Source organism: Xiphophorus maculatus, chromosome 20, assembly GCF_002775205.1.
Source record: "Xiphophorus maculatus strain JP 163 A chromosome 20, X_maculatus-5.0-male, whole genome shotgun sequence".
Classification (NCBI taxonomy): domain Eukaryota; kingdom Metazoa; phylum Chordata; class Actinopteri; order Cyprinodontiformes; family Poeciliidae; genus Xiphophorus; species Xiphophorus maculatus.
The window spans coordinates 8,145,564-8,165,312 of NC_036462.1; the positions used below are offsets into that span (position 1 = coordinate 8,145,564).

The following is a 19,749-nucleotide window of genomic DNA, read 5'->3' on the forward strand; positions in this document are numbered from 1 at the left end:
AACTCGGCATTAGAAGATCTGTATTGTGTGGGGTGAGCATTTGGCATTTCTAAAGAGTCTTTCACCTTCTCACCAAACAACTTGATAAAGTGGAAACGCCTAGATTATTGCTTTGCATAATTTACAGGCCTTTTCACTCTTAATGGAACTTTTAATAATAAAGAAGTGCAAATAGCCTTAAAATAAGATAATTTTTTTACCACATTAGCAAATAATGTTGAGAAAAACAAAAGTATAATCCAGTAGGGGCAAAGTTCAATTAATACTTAATTTTTTCGAATTGCTAAACTTTTGGCACCTCTCCCTTGAACAGTTTTTTTGTAAAGTGGACATTGTTTCACAAGGCTTTCGGTGCCTTAGTCCTTTATATTTCTTTCTCTTTAGCTCATCTCACAAGTTTTCTCTAAGGTTGAAGTGCAAGAGCTGAAATGGACATGGAGAGAAGCTGATAGTGTCTGTTGAACAATGTAATTTGAGATTTTCCAGATATTTAGAATTTTTCTGAAGACAACCTAATGACCATTCTTCTCACAAAAGCCATATTTATATTTGAAATATGTTGCTACTTTTAAAAGTTCATGATTCTATACAGAATAAAAAGGATCCCACAGCCTTTAACAAAGAGGCAGGCCCACACACACAGAGTTCATTACAGTCTGATCTGCAGACTTTTTAGACCTCGCAGACTTTCTTACGCTGGAGTGATATTCTTCTCAGTTGACAACTGAGTGTAAAAAATATGTTTCATCCATATTTATTTTAATAGAATTTGTTAGCAGAAACAGTCATTTTATTAAAAGCTATTATTTCCCTAAGTGGGAATTTTTATCCACTGAATAAAATGCTGGACTGTCCTACATTTTTCAGTTGTTTCCTGCTGCAATAAAAAATTTATTCATTTTCTGGCCCTTCACATATTTTTACCACAGGGCATTGTTTGTCTCCTAAATATTTAGTCTCTTACAGGTTATCCCTATGGGGCTACATTTTATACTTCGTTCCTCTTTTATTGGTTATATTTAACTTGTAATACAACAAACCATCAGAAGACTGAAAATGTTTCACATGCTCCGTAATATAGTATCTAAATTTTAGTTAACATATTTTTAGACACAATATGGGAGTGCTAATCTATTGTTTTAATGGGAAAACTATTTTTGGATGTCCTTAAAATGTATAAGTTTGTTGCTCATAAACAGTAAAAAGGAAATAGTTGAAGAGGAAATTACCTGCGGCCCTGCAACAGCTAACCTGAGTCAGAGTAATGTACATTTTCACAGCACAGATTCCATTAACTAGTGTCATGTAACACTCACCACCACTGTCGTTTTTTTATTTTAGTGAAACAAATATCATACAGGCTGTTGTGTTTTGGCAAAACCCTGATAATAAACTGCTGTAAAGCAAACATATTATGATGTTTAGTTTTGTCATTTAATTTTTCTTACATAGTACGCAGTCCCTGGGAGGTTTGGGTTTGCACTGTAAAAAGAATCAAATGTTTAATTTATTCCTACTCATATAAGCAAGACAGGACAGTGTGTGATTGACATTTTTGATCTAAAATTAAATTAGTTCCTGATCTTCTGTATACATTTACTTGAAAGTTATTACAAATGAGAAAAAATTCACATTTTCACAAATGCACGCATCTGGGAAAGCTACATCAAAGAGTTATCCTATGTTTTATTCCTTTTCATGCTGTTTTCTGGGATGATAAACTGATCTCAGTTTCTATGCTATAATTCCTATAAGGACACACTGCATGAATACTGTCATGACTCAGTCTTATTTAGAAATACCCATGACTGTGTATAGGATTATAGATTGTGTATTTGCAAATCTGGCTCCAGGTGGTGTAGTTATTCAGTGATTAGTGCCTTTAACTTACAGAAATAAGGTGTTGGGTTTTAGTTCCTTTTTGTTTTTCTGAAAGTAGTGCATTCTCTTCTAAAACAGAGCTTAAATATGCAAATACTCCAAGCCACAAAACTGCCCTTCAGTCGAAAGGTGACAGTAATTGTTCAACTTTGTGTCCATTAAAGATATTGATTTATTGTGCTGTTCCTCCTGGTCAATGGTAGTTATGCAACACTGTCAAATTATACTTTTAATATTTTTTGTGTTGCACGTTACTTTCCCCTTACTTTAAGGTAAGAAATGATTTTAGATTTTATTAACCTTTTAAATCAGCTCCAAGCAGGATCTTTGGGTGCAGATGTCAACAGTGTAAAACATCATGTTGCAGGTATGCTATGGTACCAACTTTTTAACACTGTACTTGATTAATTTAATCATTGTAAAAAACGGTTTGCATTTTTCTTTTTCCCTTTAATATACTGTAATACACATAAAATATTATTTTCAGTGATTGAACATAGATATATTCATGTTTACCACTAATTATGTAGGTTTAGTTCCAGTAATAGTTTGATCTTTTCCTTACATTTATGTTCTATATTGTGATTTAGGTTAGAACCCTGCAAGTATTATTTTAACAATACAGTACTCCACTTATTACATAGTCTTTCTTAAAATGTTAGAGGTTACCGCAGCAACTATGTTTCTTTCTTTCTCTATCCTTCTGCCCTTAGGTAGTGGCTCATTCCACTATGAAATATGTTACTCCTTAGAGAAGCTTTTACATCATCGGCTATTGCCCAATTTCTTGCATACATAGTATACCCATTTGCTGCATGTCATGTAACCATTATTAAGCCTGCAGACATTTCTTTATCCTTGTAAAAGGCAGGAATTTATCAATTTTCTTATACATGATACTGTTTTTTATTAACAAAGAAAACATTTTTGTGAATACAGTTTAATGCAAAGTGCATACTTTAATAACGTGGACCTAAAAAACATCTGCATTATTAAGGGGTAGAAATCTGTACCCCATCACCCGCCCCTTAAATCAAAGAAACATTCACAATACTGGTTTGGGGTTGAAAATGAATTGAAAGAATTCCAATGAGATTTAGTTATAGTCTCCGCTAAATCATCCATGTACCGCTATTCTCTGGGTGTGTTTCGTTTTCATGACTCTCTTAGCTGATCTAGAATATTGGTGATGAGGATTCTTTTCCTACATTCATCAGTTGAAAATACTTGGTGAATAAAAATAAATATAAAAATAAATAAATCAAAGAACCAGCATAGGTTCTTTGATATAATTTTATTTTTCATTGTCGTCTTCTCACAACTGTTATTTCGTCAGAGCTGAATCTTTTTAAGACTGAATTGCTATTCTAACACATCTAAAGCAGCCTTGTTGTTTCTAAGTGGGAGACTAAATACGTTTGGACCTCAGTCTCCTACCCACAATCACAGCTTTCTTTCCTTTGGGAGCAATTCTCATTCCAAGCTGCTCTGAAAAGCTGGCAGCCTTAGTTTTGTGTTTTCCAGTCCATATTGTGCTCTCCCTCAAAAACATTTGCAGTGCCACTAAAATCCCCCATTTTTAAAAGAATATTTTGAAATGAACATGTTTAATGTTAAGTGAATGATTGTAAAGTTTTCAGCCTTTAAGTGGCCAGATGTCCTGAACCTTTCAATGCTAGTTTTTAGTGCTTTTAATTCCTGTGCAGATTTTATGAGAATGTGTTGAATAATGTCAGCAAACAGGTTGCATATAGGTATGATTGATACAAATCAAAGACTCTGTCACAGTTCAATAAGAGAATTAAAGCTTAGTCTCCATCTCAAATGGAAACCTGGATTTTATCAAGCAGATCAAATCAGAAATTCCTCCACTGTGCATGACTTTAGAGATGAAGAACTCTGAGAATGATAGTCTAATGTATGCTTCAGGCAGGAGTTATCTTAATTGTATTGTGACACTCCTCAGGAGAACTGTGTTCATAAATATTTTCCATCGCAGAACATTTCCAGTATCAAAGCAATGTTGTAGTCATTAATTATTCAATGTGAGAGTGAGAACAAAGTAGGAGAAATAACTTTTTACCAAGTAACGTGTTGAGTTTAGTTTTTTTCTAAGCAGGTCCACACAATGCTTAGATATTTGGTTTTACCAATACATTCTAAAATTTTTCAGGCAATTTTTTCTCATGTCATCATGATAAGTTTTAGTTCTGCACTTCCCAGGACAACTAATAATTAGATTTTTTCATGGAAAAAAAAATATATTTTTGGGGGTAAATAAAGTTGCACATCACCCTGATCACACAATCCAGAGCTGAAATGTTTTTGTATTGGCAGCATCATGCCCTGGCAATGTTTTTTTGTTTGTTTTTTTTTTAACAAGGACCAGTTAATCAATCAGATTTCATATGAAAACGGATGGAGCAGTCCTAGAAGAAAACTTGATGGGGTGGAGCATGGGAGTTGCAATAATTATGTGTGAAAGGGACGTGCGCCCCTCGCGTTTAAAAAAGGCATTTGTTTGGACACAATATAATGTTACTTTCTCCAACACTGTTTATATTGCTTTGCGAAAGGATCCATACCACTTAATTGATAAGTGGTATGGATTCCTTAGATAAAGAACATATTTGTGTGCTGTTATATTATTAATAAATAAGCATATATTATAATTAATAATAATTGTAAAATACATTGACATTTTTTGCTTTAACATAACCAAAGGGGAGAAAACATTAAGCTTCATGAATACTTTTATTGTATGTACAAGCACATCTTTAATTCTTTATTTTTAAATGTTATATTTTAACCATAGAAATTTTTGTTGTTGGTGGTGGATGAAGATATGTTGTTAAAATTTCACTTTGTCTCTATTTTTATAAGCGTTTTGTGTTTTACCCTCCTTGAGGACTGCAGGTGGAAATTAGCCTATGGCTAAATCCGATGCAGTGCATATGCTTTATAGTGGGATTAATGTTCGTGTACATACTCCCAAATGAATAAGCTTGAACTCAAAATCATCAGCGTAACATCAGAATTGTCTTTTTTTTTTCTTATGCTATGCACAGTTCAAAGCTTTCTTGCATCATAACTTCCTCTCTACAGATTTTGTTGCACTGTGGGCCTCCACCTTTCCCCCCAGCACTATGTGCTCTGCTCTGCTAATGCTGCAGGCATAATATGAGGAAATAGATGCAACCCCAGGAAAAGAGTGTAATAATGGCATTACTCCAGTTGGAAGCACTAAGGTATGCCTTTACCAATGTTTGATGCAGACTAAAAAATCTACTATGTAAGAATTGAAGAAGGTTGGCTAGCTTTTTCTAGAATAAAAAGAAATGCTTTATTTATATATATATATAATTGCAACATTAATGCTGCACTAATATACACGCTAACCTACACTGCAGAAACTCCTGCCAAATTTTAGTGAAAATAATGAGATCCACAACAAATTAAATGTGTCATCTATAAAACTATTTTAATTTCTTTTTGCTTCCACCATTAATGTTGTATAAAAAAAGCTATCTAAAATAAATAAACATCACATAGCCTGTCCCTGCTGAATATACCATTCCCATAGTATGCCATTGTCACTACCATGTTTTACTGTGCTGATGGTGTATTCAGGGGATATGAAGACATTTTGCTTGCAAGTCAAAAAATCTAAATTTGGTCCCACCCTGTCTCTTTCTCCCACAGGCTCTCCTATGGCTTGAGACAAACTGGTAATGGTTCTTTCTATGGCTTTGTCTCAGCAATAGCTTTGTTTTTACCATTCTTTTACAGTACAATGGCCAGATTAATAGTTGTCTTGACAACATTCTCCAACCTGAGCTATAGATGTATGCTGCTTACTTCAGAGTACTTGCCTGCCCTGTCGGTTTATCTGGATGACCTCTTTGAAGTTTGAAAAGTTTCGCTGTGAGGTGGAAGGAATGACACTGAATTTAACATCTGAATTGCAGCTTTCAATTTGGCAATTTGGTGGTGAAAGTCTACTTTGCTATAGTCAAAGAATCTGGATTACCTTTGATCAGCTCTTGTTCAAAACCTAAAATAGTTAGACTGCTCTACCCACCATTCATTTTCTACAATGTCGTAAAATAGCCCTTTACTCAAGTGCCAAATTGGAAGCTCAGATAAAAAAACTGAATTCTGAATTCAGTGTCATGGAATGAGAGTGATTGATTATAGTGAAGTTTTTTTAAAGGATTAATTTTATCGCCCTTTACTCAAGTGCCAAATTGGAAGCTCAGATAAAAAAACTGAATTCTGAATTCAGTGTCATGGAATGAGAGTGATTGATTATAGTGAAGTTTTTTAAAAGGATTAATTTTATCAACACTAAATATAGACAAGGAAATGACAAACTGACGATGGCATGACATTATATCAGTGACAAGCTATGGCCCAGACTGACTGGTCTTATTAGACAGAAAAGTCTGGATAGTATCCTTAATTTTTGCAACTCACATTACTAATGAGCAATTCTTTAGCTTTATTAGAAAAACCCCACATCTTTTCAGATTACGAGAGAAAAAAAAGAACTAAATAAAAGTTGTTTTTTTCAGAGATTCTAGAGTTCCCTCCAGCAGATGATCTATGGAGGTGGAGTTTTGTAAACTACTCTGAGGCAATTTTATTTTTTTTACCCCTCCAGGGGGTCTTTTTGTAGGCTCTAGTGTCCTTATATGAAAGTAGGCTGACAGGAAGAGGGAAGAATAGGGAACATGCAGCAAATGTCGCCAGGTTCGGGAGTTGAACCGGCCGCGTTCGAGGACTCAAGGCCTCCAAATATCCCTTATCCCCTACGCCACCACGGCACGTCCTGAGGCAAATTTAATATTTTAAATAAGTATACATAATGATGGAAAAGTATCAATTTATTTGCTTCTGTATTAGTGCTTAAATTACTTTCAATTAGCCAGATGCCTGTGCTTAGCAACTGTTTGGACTGCTGTATAGAAAAACTGTATACTCTGTTGAAAAACAACAGAAAATCTGTAATATGGAATATGTTGTTATTTATATGAGGTTGTATATATTTTCTTTTAGTTTTGGTAAATGTCTGCACAGCATACTTTAGAGTGGAAGTTACACTTTTCTATCACTGTATATTGTCCCACTAAATAGAGTTCTAAATTATGCAATGCTTTTCCTTTTCCACGCAGTGAGATTGTACTAAAAAGCCGTAAAAAGATTGGCACAGAGCCGGCTTTTTCATGCAGCCCATCTAAGCCTTTCACTCATTATGGCCATATGGGTAAACAAACATGAGTCAGCAAAAGTACAGAGCAGCAATAAAACAAACTGCCAGATGAACTGTGGGTTTGAATTGAGAATATATAGCACTTCAACTTTTTATAGGTGGGCAATGCTTTCCAAAACACTTTCATGATGAGCTCAATGTGTCACAGATGTAGACAGAATATTTTGGAGTCGGGTGAATGTTTAAACAAACACACATGAGATAGCTTTTTCCTGAACAAGAGAAGATCTTACTTGTGCACTTTTTGAGACCGGACCCTTTCTTCACGGCGTGACGGCTGAGTTTGCATTTGAAGTTGTTCTCCCAGAACTCAGCAAACCAGATATTTCTTCTGTTGTTTTCCAGTGTGCGGCTAATAAAGTACCTATCAAACCCTGAAAACATCAATGGGTTCGCTGTCATAAGTTCAGCCAACGTAATCAATACAGGTGATACAATCTCAGAGCAATGGCTAGGTGATAACTTGTAATATAACTGAGTGTGTTTTACAATTAATTATACAGAATATATGCATATTTCAAATTTATTTACTACTTGTGATCAACTTTTCTTAAACATTTTTCCATTACAGCTGCAGTATGTAACTTTTATAAAATTATATATATATATATATATATATATATATATATATATATATATATATATATATATATTTGTTGAAACTGTCACTATGTATAGTATGAGACAGATAATCTGTGAAAAGGTTTATCTCCTCTGCCTTCTCCCAGTGCTCCCAGAAACAACCAATGTGAGCCAGGAAATGGGTCTTTGTGCTGTCAATCACTTCTTCATGTGGCACTGCTCATTCCCCCTTCAGCTCCTCCTTTACCAACTTGTCCTCTGCTAGAATTACTACCCAGACTAACTAGCTCAGGCTAGTTAGTGTAGCCACTGGTGACAGCAGATAAACTGTTTTCCTGTTATGATAAGTTGTTTTGTTGCCATTAGTACATTAAGCAGCAAGAAATGTGGTTTATTGACGGTGCTAAGACATTCCTCCTCACTCATTTTTGTGTTTTTTTGTTAGGATAAATTGGGACCAGTGCATTCAAACAATAGTAGCTTAGGGAGGAGATTGATTTTGTCACAGGTTATCTGTCTCATAACATACTGTCGCGATATGATGACAGTTTTAACAAATGTGTAAAAAAATTATGTTTTGTTATATACTGCACATGTAAAGCATTAAAAGAAACAGAAACAACCTTAGTTCACATGAGGCGAATATTCCACTAACTCGTGCACATAGTTTTAAAAAGACAAGGACACATGATGCCTGCGCAGTGCTCGTTTTACCTTTGATGGACTGGCGCTTCGGCAAGATGGTGACTGCTCCCTCTGCCACCTCCTCCTGGTTCTCAACCGGAGCGCTCTTTGAGCCCCAGCTGTCTGAACCCACCCAGATAAAATGACCCGTCTGGTTGGCCTTTTTTGCTGCATGGAGTAGTCTCCTGCAAAGGAGAGGAAACAGATGTTGCCACGGATAAGGTCAGCATCCCAACCTGCTCCGCTTTGATTTTGATTCACAATCCATTACACGGTGTGCCGATGGACAGGTAGAAACTCCTGTGTCTGCGGTAGTCCTGCTTTTCTTATCTTCAAAGCACTATTACAGTATGTAGCTAATCCAAGCTTTACCTGATATCGTCTTCGTTGGCAAAAAGTATGACGACTCTTGCATTTGTATTTTCTCCGAGTCTTCGCATAATCTTGTCAAACTCTCCCTGCTTTGGTTCTCGGGGAATCTTAACTGACTGTGAGATGCACACACCACCTGAAACAAGAAATGAACATTTAGTGATGTTATATCACTAAATATATCAAAAATGAAAATCAAAGGAAAATAAACACTCAGTTGTCAGGAAAAAGAAAGTTTGCTACCTTTAGGATTTTGTTTCCTTCAACCACATGTGATGTATCTTGTTTAACAAAAAAAAATAAAAATAAACAGGAAAACATAAGGGACTCTGTCAAGGTAATAACATGGATATTGAGGCACTGACTCTCTGAGCAAAACATGTTTGAAATGATACTTTGTGTTTACTCTGTTCAGCCAATTGTAATTGTAATATTAATTTCAATAACATAAATCAATAGTTAATGTATGCATGTGTAAACTTAAGAAATTTTCAATAAAACAAATAAACAAAGTATTTTTTTGCACAGCTTTTGTATGTTAAACTTGGGGATGTGCACTGGCATTATCTTAAATTTAGGAATGAAATGCAGATATGCATAACGTATCTTTTTTATGTGAATACTTTGGTTCTTTACTACAGCAGGAGATGGATGCTGTTGCCCAATGTGAGACTTTGCACAAAATAACTAAAAGAGTAGCTTTGTAATGCAAAGTTAAAAAACCTGCATTTTCAGACAAAAATTGAACACTCCAATTTCCCTGCAAAAGCAAAACTCTTCAAAAGCAACTACCTGAAATTACAGTATTCTTGTGCTTATTATCATTTTAGGCAGGCACTACTTTATTGCCATGACAGCAGTCACAGAAACTGACCAGTGTGACTAGAAGGACAGGACATAATCAATGAACAAATTAATTAGTCACACTTTTCTCACTCTTGGCTCTGTGTGGTGTTTATACACCACCTACATAAATGTCTAGATGCAAGTCTCCCACACAGAAATAAATAGAATGGATTATACTGAAAACCTCCTGTCTCAGTTTTGCTTTAAATGGTCAAAAGATTACTTATGTTTAGATTTTATGGACACCAAAAACAACATTTTGCTATAAAAATGGTATTCAAAAATCCATTTGTAGAGAAATAAAACTGCATTTTACATCACCCAAACATAAAAAAATATTACATACAAATAATTATATTACAACATGTTGTTTACGCAGTTGTGGCATAGCAAGAGAAAAGTAACTGAAACATAATTTAAATAAAATATTAAAATTTGTCAAGGGAATTTATAATCATGATGGAGTAATTATCTCATAAAATTGAGTCTTTCAATTTTCATAATAAGGATGCACAATCTGTAATAGAAAAAGTTGCTTTCTTTAAGCTTGAGCTTATTATTTGGGTATGTGGTTTTCTGCTGGGTGATGTTTGTGTGTCCTGACTGCAGTCATGAGAACCTTTCATCCTTGGGGATGTGCCTGTGATGACCCACTTGTTCTGTTGACTCAAATAGTCTCTATTATCAGCCATTTTAGGTGTTTACTTAAATGGGTGAGTTTCTATCAGTGGAAATCATTCAAAGCAAGCATCAACCTCCAGTTCCTCATATGTCACCATAGATGGCTATCCTGACTTTATCTCTACCATGTCCTTCTCTTCCTTGGAATTAATGGAAACCAATAGACAAATACCTGCAGCAGTGTGAGGCCCGGCACAGTGAGGGAGTCTGTCTTTGTGAGAAAGGACGAGCCATCTTATCTCTAACCTCTTTGTTTTTACACATATCTATCCAACGTGCTGCCTTCCGGATAGAATAAAACATGCAGAGGGAGATGAATTTGAGAACAAGACAAATGCATTAATGGCAACTGAACTTCGGAAAGATTTGCAAATACTTCAGCAAATGTTTCATTTCTGTCCGTTTGAAGTATGTGAACAGAAACAGAAACTATAAATTTACAGCTAAAGGAGGCAATTCATCTATAAATGGATCCAACAGAAAATATGTGAAAAGACATGCATTTCACATCATTTAATGACAGATCGACTGTTTAAAAATGTCCCAAATCTACAAAAACTGAAGTCACACATTTTGGCCTCAAGCAATGTTGGCAAACTTTTCTATATTATGAGACATTTTTCTTATCGCCTTTCCTCTCAGCTTTTATACCCCCAATCACATAAACTTAAGTAAAGCTTTGCAATCAAAGCCAGCAGTATAATGATATATTTAGGTCTTTCCAACATAATGTAATTGAAAATGCTTTGGTTAAGTTTGCTCCCTAATTTTCATTACTTGTATCTCTTCTTAGCAATCCTTTTGTTGGAAATTGTTTTTCTGTTTTAAAGGCCTCTTGGTCACAATTGCGTTGCAGCTGCTCTAAAAGGTTGTAAAACACCTTTTCACTGCTCAGACACAACAAAATGCCACATTTAAGGCAATTATGTGGGAAACACAAGCAAAAAAGTATAACAGACTGTCTTTTTTGATCGTTTAATTTGTTTGATCAGATTTTTTGCTATACATTTAATGCCTTGTGTGTTTCCTCCAATTTGAGAGATATCAGCTCAGCAGTCATGCAGTCGACCTACAAATCCACTGTAATGTACTGCAGCAGTACATTACATCTTACACTGCATCTTAAATACATTTGAAAATTAGGACTGTCGTAAACGAATGTTTTAGTAATCGAATAATCTATCAATTATTCTTACAATTAATCAGATAAAAAAATTTATAAAATAAAATATTATTAAATCTGGCATAACACCAGTGTTACTATTGGATATCAACATCAGTCCAATTTTCCATATCTGAGCATCCCCAACAATAGCTTTTCTGCAGTTTAGAAAATTAACTTCTAACAATAATAGGTTGCTTTCTAAGTTAACCTGAAGAAAAGTTATGCAAGATTCTGAAATTATATTCAAGTTAATAATTAAGAGTCATACTCACAAATTCGCTTATAAAAATGTCTATGCTCCAGCTTTTGGTTTATGTGTTCATCTCCAGTCAGTTTAACAGATGAACTCTCACCTTTCCCAGCCATTTGTAGCTTTTGTATTTATGTTAGCGACGGGATTTGACACCTTCGTTCGTCACACACAGAAACACATCTACCAGCTATGGACCGCCACGATGCGCTCCGTCACCTGTTGATTGATACCGGAATGATATGAAATTTATTGTGAGGTTCTTCCGCAAAGCTACACTTACACTATAAGAATCACATACTCAGCTGCCCACCGTCGTCAGTCTATCCGCTTACCTGTATAAATACTCCTACAGCGCTCTTCCCGCCGTTCGCTTTGAGCCAGCAGCTCCCGGAGGACAAAGACTGCCGTACTCCAGGCATCGCGCCAGTCATTTTAAGGATGCTTATTAGTCCCCAAAAAACGATGAAAACCCGGGCATTATCATCAATCAATAAAATCCCCAAGGGCCGAACTTGAAAATTGGATGTTATGCTGCTAAAACGTAGCTTCGTCAACAACTCATAGGCAGAAGTGAGAGAGCTGAGCAACGCAAATATTGTCTCGGCTGGAACATGGGGGACTAAATAATAAAACATAATTTAACGAAGCTTCGAGACAGATACATTTTAATGTTAATCGAGATAGTCGAATCATTCGAGGAATCCTTTCAGCCCTAGTGAAAATCATCATGATTTATTTCAGAAAGTGAAAGTCATATATTAAAAAGATTTATTGCACACAGGGACATAATTAAAGTCTTCATTTCTTGTAATTTTTATTATCATAACTTCCAGATAACAAAAACTCAGAATTTGCTGAGTATATATTGAATATTTGAATATTACATAAGATCAATAAATAATGATATTTTGAACAGAAATGCCAGACTTTTCAAAGGTATGCTCATTTCTATGTACTCAACAGTTGACTGGACCCCCTTTTGCATGAATTACTATATCAGTGAGGTGTGGCATGTTGCAATGCAAGCCCATGTTGCTTCAGTGGCCTTCAGGTCATGTGTATTGTTGGGTCTGGTGGGTCTAATCTTTTGCTTGACAGTACTTCATAGATTCTCTAAGAGGGAGTTTAGTTTAGCTTATCAAGCACAGTAACACTGTGGTCACTGAAACAACTTTTGGTACATTTGGCAGTGTAAGCTGGTACCATGTTCTGCTGGAAAATAAAATCAATATTCCATAAAATACGTTAAAAAAAGAAGGAAGCATTTTTCTGGTAGATAAACATACTATTCTCTGTACAAACTCCTAAATTTTTATATATGTGTTTATGCTTTTGTTCATTTCAATTTGTTTTATTGTGGAAAAAAATAGTTGGGAAAGGGTCTTTCAGACATAATTCATAAAAATCAGCTGCAGTCCTGCTAATTTCAAACAGCTTTTTAATTCCTTCGCTGTAGCTCTCTTGTTCAGTGCTCTGTGGAGACCTCTTTGTCTGTAAGTTATTCCACGAAAAAACACACGGATGTTCTCAGAGTGAATATAAATAATCCTAAATTACCTGTAATAATCAGCTATTGCTGAATAATTGAGGATAACAGAATGATTTAATGGAGGTCAGCACTGGATAGGATCACGATGTGTGCAGACTTATGATCTAGCAGTTGTGAGTATGACATTTAAAAGGAAATGTTTGAACTATTCACTATCATAATGTTCCCAGGAGCTGTACTTTGCTTTTACAAATGAAATGTGAAAAGCTGAAAAGTCACCAAAGTTCATAGGTGGCTCTACGTTCAAAATTAAAAGAACTTAGAGGTCCAGAGTCATATTCTTTATGACTTTTTTTTTTTTTTTTTGCTGAAGTTTAAAACGGAGACAGTCAAGTTTTCTGTTTGGTGGTTGCAAAGATTTTTATTACATAAATGAAATTATTTTAAATTCTATCTTTACATCTATGTTTCAATAATAGAATATCTGTAGTTCTGTTTGAGTCTCAGAAATCAGGAAAAGAAGAAGTAAAAATGCTTATATATATAGATATATATTACATTATTTATTGTAAATTGGACATTGTTTTATATATGTTATACTATAGTGATATATTAAAATGATTTGGCCATTTTCAGTTCATGTTCAGTTAAAAAAAAACAGAATACTAAAGTATTACACCTGAGAACACAATTTGTTGTTTTTTTTCTGCTCCACCAAGTTTCCTAATTGTACATTTTTCCTCTGTTATTAGTTCACCACTCATGTCTTATTGTTAGTTGAGAGTGTGGAACCACTCAAGTAAATAATTAACATGTGCCACATGCCATCTTGATTTCCATGTTTTGCTTTGGATTCCAAAAGGCTGCTTCTTTTTTTGCTGTTCTGAAGTCTGTAAGGGAGAGCTTATCTTCACATTAACACATTCTCATGAATCCAGTGGGAAAGAATGAGTCAAGTGTCAGTCAGCCAACACGAATTGAAATTAATACTGACTTTTGGGTAATGTGCAATCTACGCAAAACCAACATCAGGGCAAGAAAAAAAATATTTTTATGAAATCTATGAAAATGTGGCTTGTAATCTGCATGCAGTAGTAAATATTTGAAATAAAAAATAGACCAAAGGCAAAGCAATAAGTTGTTAATTTCTAGTGAGACTCTGGATTCAACCAAAATAGTTTGAGAAAAATGTTTCACACTTATTGTCACTACTGGTGACCAGTACTCAATTCATAAAAAGCGGGAATATATAGAATACAGTAACAGAGTAAAAATAAGCAACTCAGGAGAACATTTCCTAAGCAGTGAAATATCCTCCATCTTTGCACACAGTGCTCTTTTTATTGTATTTCTGATCCAGGTTAACCAAACCAATTGTGTCAAATACACCAAATAGTTTTTTTGTGTGTGTTTTAGGTCATTTTATTTTTTCCCACAGACAATCAAGAATATAACTGTTGTGTGTATTAATGTAGCAAGAAGGTGAAGGGTTAAATTAGCTGTGTGTTTTTAATTGTGACATTGGATTAAATAACCTGCCAACAAAATCATTACTTTGATTATAGTAATTTGTTTTAATGTTGGGATGACCAGATTAATGCTGATATCTCAAAGTGATAATGATGTGAAAATCTGTCTTTTTTCATTTACTCACGTGAACTTTTAGCCTGAATTTGTTTCTTTCATGACTGTCTTGACCAGGGGCTTCACTGTATGGCTTCACTGTCTTGCATGAATTCATGGAACCGTGTGAATTATGCAAGGACAAATTTTTAAAGTTATTTTTATATATATATATCATTGTCACGGTTTTAGGAGAACTAATGGGCATTTGCAAGCTTACATTGAATCTTATAAATAAACTGTACAGGAGATAATATGAATATGTTATTGTTTAAAAACATGGGTTGTTCAAAAACTAAAACATGGATTCATGTTTTTGGTTATTCAGGATGGCGTGTCATTTCCACAATCAGATTTTATTTTGATGTAAAAGATAGATGGCATGTCATAATCCACAATAGTCCCTTTTTGTTTGCATGAAAACAACTGAGGTTGTGTATTTGTTGGGATTTTTGTTTGTATTTTTATTAGTGACTCATTCTGCTGCACACAGCACGGGGTGTTTGTATGTTTTTATAATGGTATGTTTTTAATAATAATGTATTTAATCAACATTCCTTGCAATGGAGAACAGTCACACAATTTAACTTTCTTCCAAAAACCCCAATTAAGATGTTTAATTTTAAACTCAGTGGTTAATAGCAATGTTCTGATTATGTCAAAACCAGTAACATCCCTGGTTCACGTACGATTATCCCTGCCCCCTGGTCAATCCTTTTCTTGTGTGTGTGGTTATGTTAACATATAGGTGAATAAAAGTCATTATTTTCACTTTAACTTATATAATATCAATTGTGGTCTCAATTCTAAGGCGTATGTTAATTCATTCAATATAAATGTTGAAACCTCAGCCATCACTGATAGCATATTCCATTCCTTCAGAAACAACTGGCTTAAATCACTCACTCTCCAATCCCTGATCAGTTCATTTAAAAGAGGCACATTTTGAACGGTCACTGCACTGCTGTATATTGGAAGTGCTATATTTCTATTATGTTCTGCTGTCATCTGCAGTGAGGTGTTGAGAGGGGACTGTTGATTTGTTTTCCTTCTTTTCCATTTTAGTTTAACGGTACAATGGCAAACAGTAAAACAGATTAATAAATAATCATTCAATGAATCTTACATCTTTAAAGAAATTTGGTCAGAATCCCAATTATGACACTGAATAAGTTCCAAGAAATATATCTAAGCAAATCTATGCTTTGTTTGCACTAATAACAGTCAAAATGTAAAAGACGCCTTCATATGAGCTTCATGTTAAGGGTGAAGAACAACATTGCAGATGTCAAAACTTGTCGGCTTAGAAGGCTGACCTTTAATTTGCATCAAACTAATCATTGTAGTGATTTTAAACACCAAATCACAGTGTCACAATGAATCTCCTTCTAAAGGGTGAGCAAGACAGGAAGGAGGTAGGGTATGCCATATCAAATTTACATAAAAGAAAGTGAATTTAATTAGAGCCCTCCTCCAGGTCAACCATAAGACACCTTTCAAATATACTATATCATCCCAGACATCCCACTACAAAATGGACTGACACAGGCATGTCGCTGTAATCACTCACTGAAAGTGCATGACATTAAAATGCTACGTGGCAGCGTAATAGCTTCCATGTTATTTTCACCTTTAAAGCAGAAGCCCCAGCTTCAATCAAAACAATTGACTTCTGCCTGACCTCCCTTCTCTAACTACAAACCACAGGCGCCTTAGGCACCGCTGAGTCCACACACACTGTACCCTTAGAATAGGAGTCCAGCAGACTGGAGCGTACCTAATTGACTTTGTAATAGTGCCATAGTTCACTGCCACCAAACTGACTGAATTTTCAAGCATAGTTTGGCAATGCTGATACTCTGAAAAATTACAAAAGAGCCTTCTAGGGCAACTCTACATCTATCATTGAGATTGTAAAACTACAAGAAGTAACAAACAGTTGAACATCTGATTTTCTGTAGAATTGATTGTTTAGAACAAATGATATCATCCTGTTTTAATCAGACTTCTCTCACCAATGTCTGTTCTTGTGTAACTGCATGTGGTTGTTTGATTTGAAAAAATAAAACTATTTGTCCCAAAAATAATATACAGAATACCATTAGCCATTTCCCCTGAGAACTGACATCACCAGGCTCAACCCAATCAGCTCAAATAGACAGGCTTTGTGCTCAGCTTGGGGAAAGATGATAATCATCAACTCTGAGGCAATATCTACCGCCTATTTTCTCATGGGTCTGCCCAGCCGATCCTGACGGTCTTGGTTATTATAAATGGCTACATTGACACCCAAACTAAAGGAGAGGTTAGACAGGTGACAGGAAGCTGGTAAATGAGAGTCACAGTCTTGTGATGGCTGATTTAAAGATTTCAAGTGGTTCTCTGAGATGCTGATAAAGAAATGGAGCAGCTTTTCTTACTGCTATGATCTGATAGTTTAATGGAATAGACAAATGACTTCTTATTGTGAAAATATACATGACTCCCTTTTTAACCTGATACAGAAACAAGAGCACCCAATTGCATCACAAATCACGAGATTAGTAAATGGACTTCACCGGCAAAGCCTTGATAAAAGAAGCAACCAAGAGGCCCATGACAACCTTAACTAGAAGAACTGCAGAGGTCCACAACTTAGGTAGTTGATCACTCCACACATCTGAGCTTTGTAGAATGGTGGCAAGACAAGAGAAGAAACCTAATGTTACATATAACTATAAGCACATCAATTCCCATTGTGAAGCATGATGGTGACATCATCACATTGTGGGGATGTTGTTTTTCAGAAATAAGAAGGTTGGTCAAAGTTATTGGGAAGATGTACCAAGCAATACAAAAGTGTGAATGTACAGCCTGTTTAAAGGTTGCAAAAACAACATGAAACAGGGGTAGATTTTCCAATGACACCAAATTTGCAATGAACTACTTTTGAATTAAAGTGCATTAATATGGTAGCCTATCCTGGTCAGAGTCTTTTTACTTAAATACAGTATAAGTAAAAATCTATGGTAAGGACATTTTTGTGGACTAACTGAAAGTTTGTGTTTGTGTGTTTAATGACACACAAACTTTTGCAAGGTACTCTAAATTAAATTGATTTACAAGCAAAGATTTTATTATTTTCTGTACATAAGCAAAATCTCTGATTTAATTTCATTTCAGGGGTATTTAACGGCTTATTAAATATTTAATGACATTTTGAATTTCAAAGAACCTCACTTGGTAGTGTAATGATTTTCTTTATGAGGGAAAGAGCAGTCATTAATACATTTATACAGTTTTTATGCTGTTAAGTCTGTATGTTTTGACTTAAGCATATAGAAGGACATATTAAGGTTTAAAGACTTAAATGTCAGTTCCATAAGGGCCTACATAAATGATTATATGTTTTAACTTTTACTCATTGTTGAGTTTGACCCCCTGTTTGCATGAGCATAATGGAAAAGAATATTTATAAAGATGTGAACAATTACTTTATTCCTCACAGCGTTTTCTTTCTCTGTCAAACTCACCCTGATTATCTGAACAGTCTCAGCCTCCTCCAGAGACTGGTTTTTCCACACTTTTGTCCTGCCCTCTGCAAAAAGCAGGCCGCTGCTTACCTTCAAAAGGTGTTAATTAAAAAGAAAAATAAAGTTGAGGCACCATATGGAGGACGCAGTGGAGGAGGCAGCCTCACACTGTTTTGGAATTTCACTTTAATGCTCCTCTCTGTGTTTCTGTGGAGAGGAGGTCATCTGGAAGTGACAGCCTGACAATGATTAGGTAATGGGTCTTCACAGGCTGCCAAGACTTCATAAATTGTCCCTGTTGGATCACAAAAGACTCATTCACAAATTTGGCTAGATTGGTTAGTTTTTCTTTTTTAGCACAGACGAACAATTAGATGTTTTATCGGCCACTGGCTTGCATAAAGTGCTTCAATGTATATCATAGAGAGAGAAAATTAAACAATGCAAGAAAGCACTCATGAGAAATAATTCAAAGCAGCTTTTGAGGATTCTTGCACTGTTGCTGAGCATCATATTCTATCAATACAGGGACTTATTGCTCAGTAGCACTGAGGCTTTCAAAGAGAAGAATCTATCCCTTAAACCGCGAGGCCTTGTTGCAAGAGCTGCAGAGTCACAATTTTAGACATTTAAATAAATACAGAGAGAGAGTTTGTCTTTCCTGCTCATTATACTGGATGGTAGGAATCAAGCTCAAGTTTCTTTTGTGCAAAATGAATCCAGCACAGAAGGAAAAGTAAAATAAACCTCTGCTTAACAGTAAAAGACAAATTCAATTTCAGAGTTGATGTGGGAAATACAAGTGTTTTCAAAGTGACTAAATAAAATGCCCACTCGCTCATTTTAAAACCTCCTTAGTCTCCAGTTGTCTGCTTTCTGCCCTTGAGACGCAGGGCCTTAGATTGCTTCTGTCCTAAAGAGAGCTTTGACCGGAGGATGAATGTCCTCTGTCCAATTTCCATTATCACCTACCCACCAATTAAAAAGCCCATGAAACACTACAGTGGAAGCAGCTGCTTTCATTTTCCCACTGACTGATTGATGTGTCAGTTTTCCCATCAGCTTATGAGAGGATTTCATGTTGAGGGTGGTTTGTTTGATTTATACAAAATGACTCTAGTGGACACAGTTGAGTAAGACCGTAAGAGAAATATAATTTCCAAATTCATTTTGTGCTAAAGCCCTCTCTGCTGGGCACACAAAGCAAAATAAGTAAAGGAAACTGTTTTGGTAATTTGTCGTTTCTGTTTTGCTCATTAAGAATGAACATGAGTCTGGGCAGAAACGACACAAAGAAATTGAACACATTTGCATCATATTCATAAATCTTAAAATACGGAGCAGCAGAGGACTAACTGTCAAGTGTGGGAGTTGTTTACAAGATTTTGT

General features: G+C 35.3%; 1 protein-coding gene across 3 annotated transcripts in view; it reads right to left on the reverse strand.

Annotated features, from left to right (window-relative positions):
- The window catches only part of LOC102228039 (metabotropic glutamate receptor 4-like), a 175,971-nt gene that overhangs the window by 35,157 nt on the left and 121,065 nt on the right, over positions 1-19,749 (reverse strand). For all 3 annotated transcript variants that reach the window (XM_023325581.1, XM_005802228.3, XM_023325580.1), the window contains exons 4-6: positions 8,792-8,927; positions 8,450-8,604; positions 7,387-7,527 (exon numbers count right to left, since the gene is read on the reverse strand). In XM_023325581.1, the coding sequence (XP_023181349.1) occupies positions 7,387-7,527; positions 8,450-8,604; positions 8,792-8,927 (432 nt within the window). The remainder of the gene's footprint in view (positions 1-7,386; positions 7,528-8,449; positions 8,605-8,791; positions 8,928-19,749) is intronic.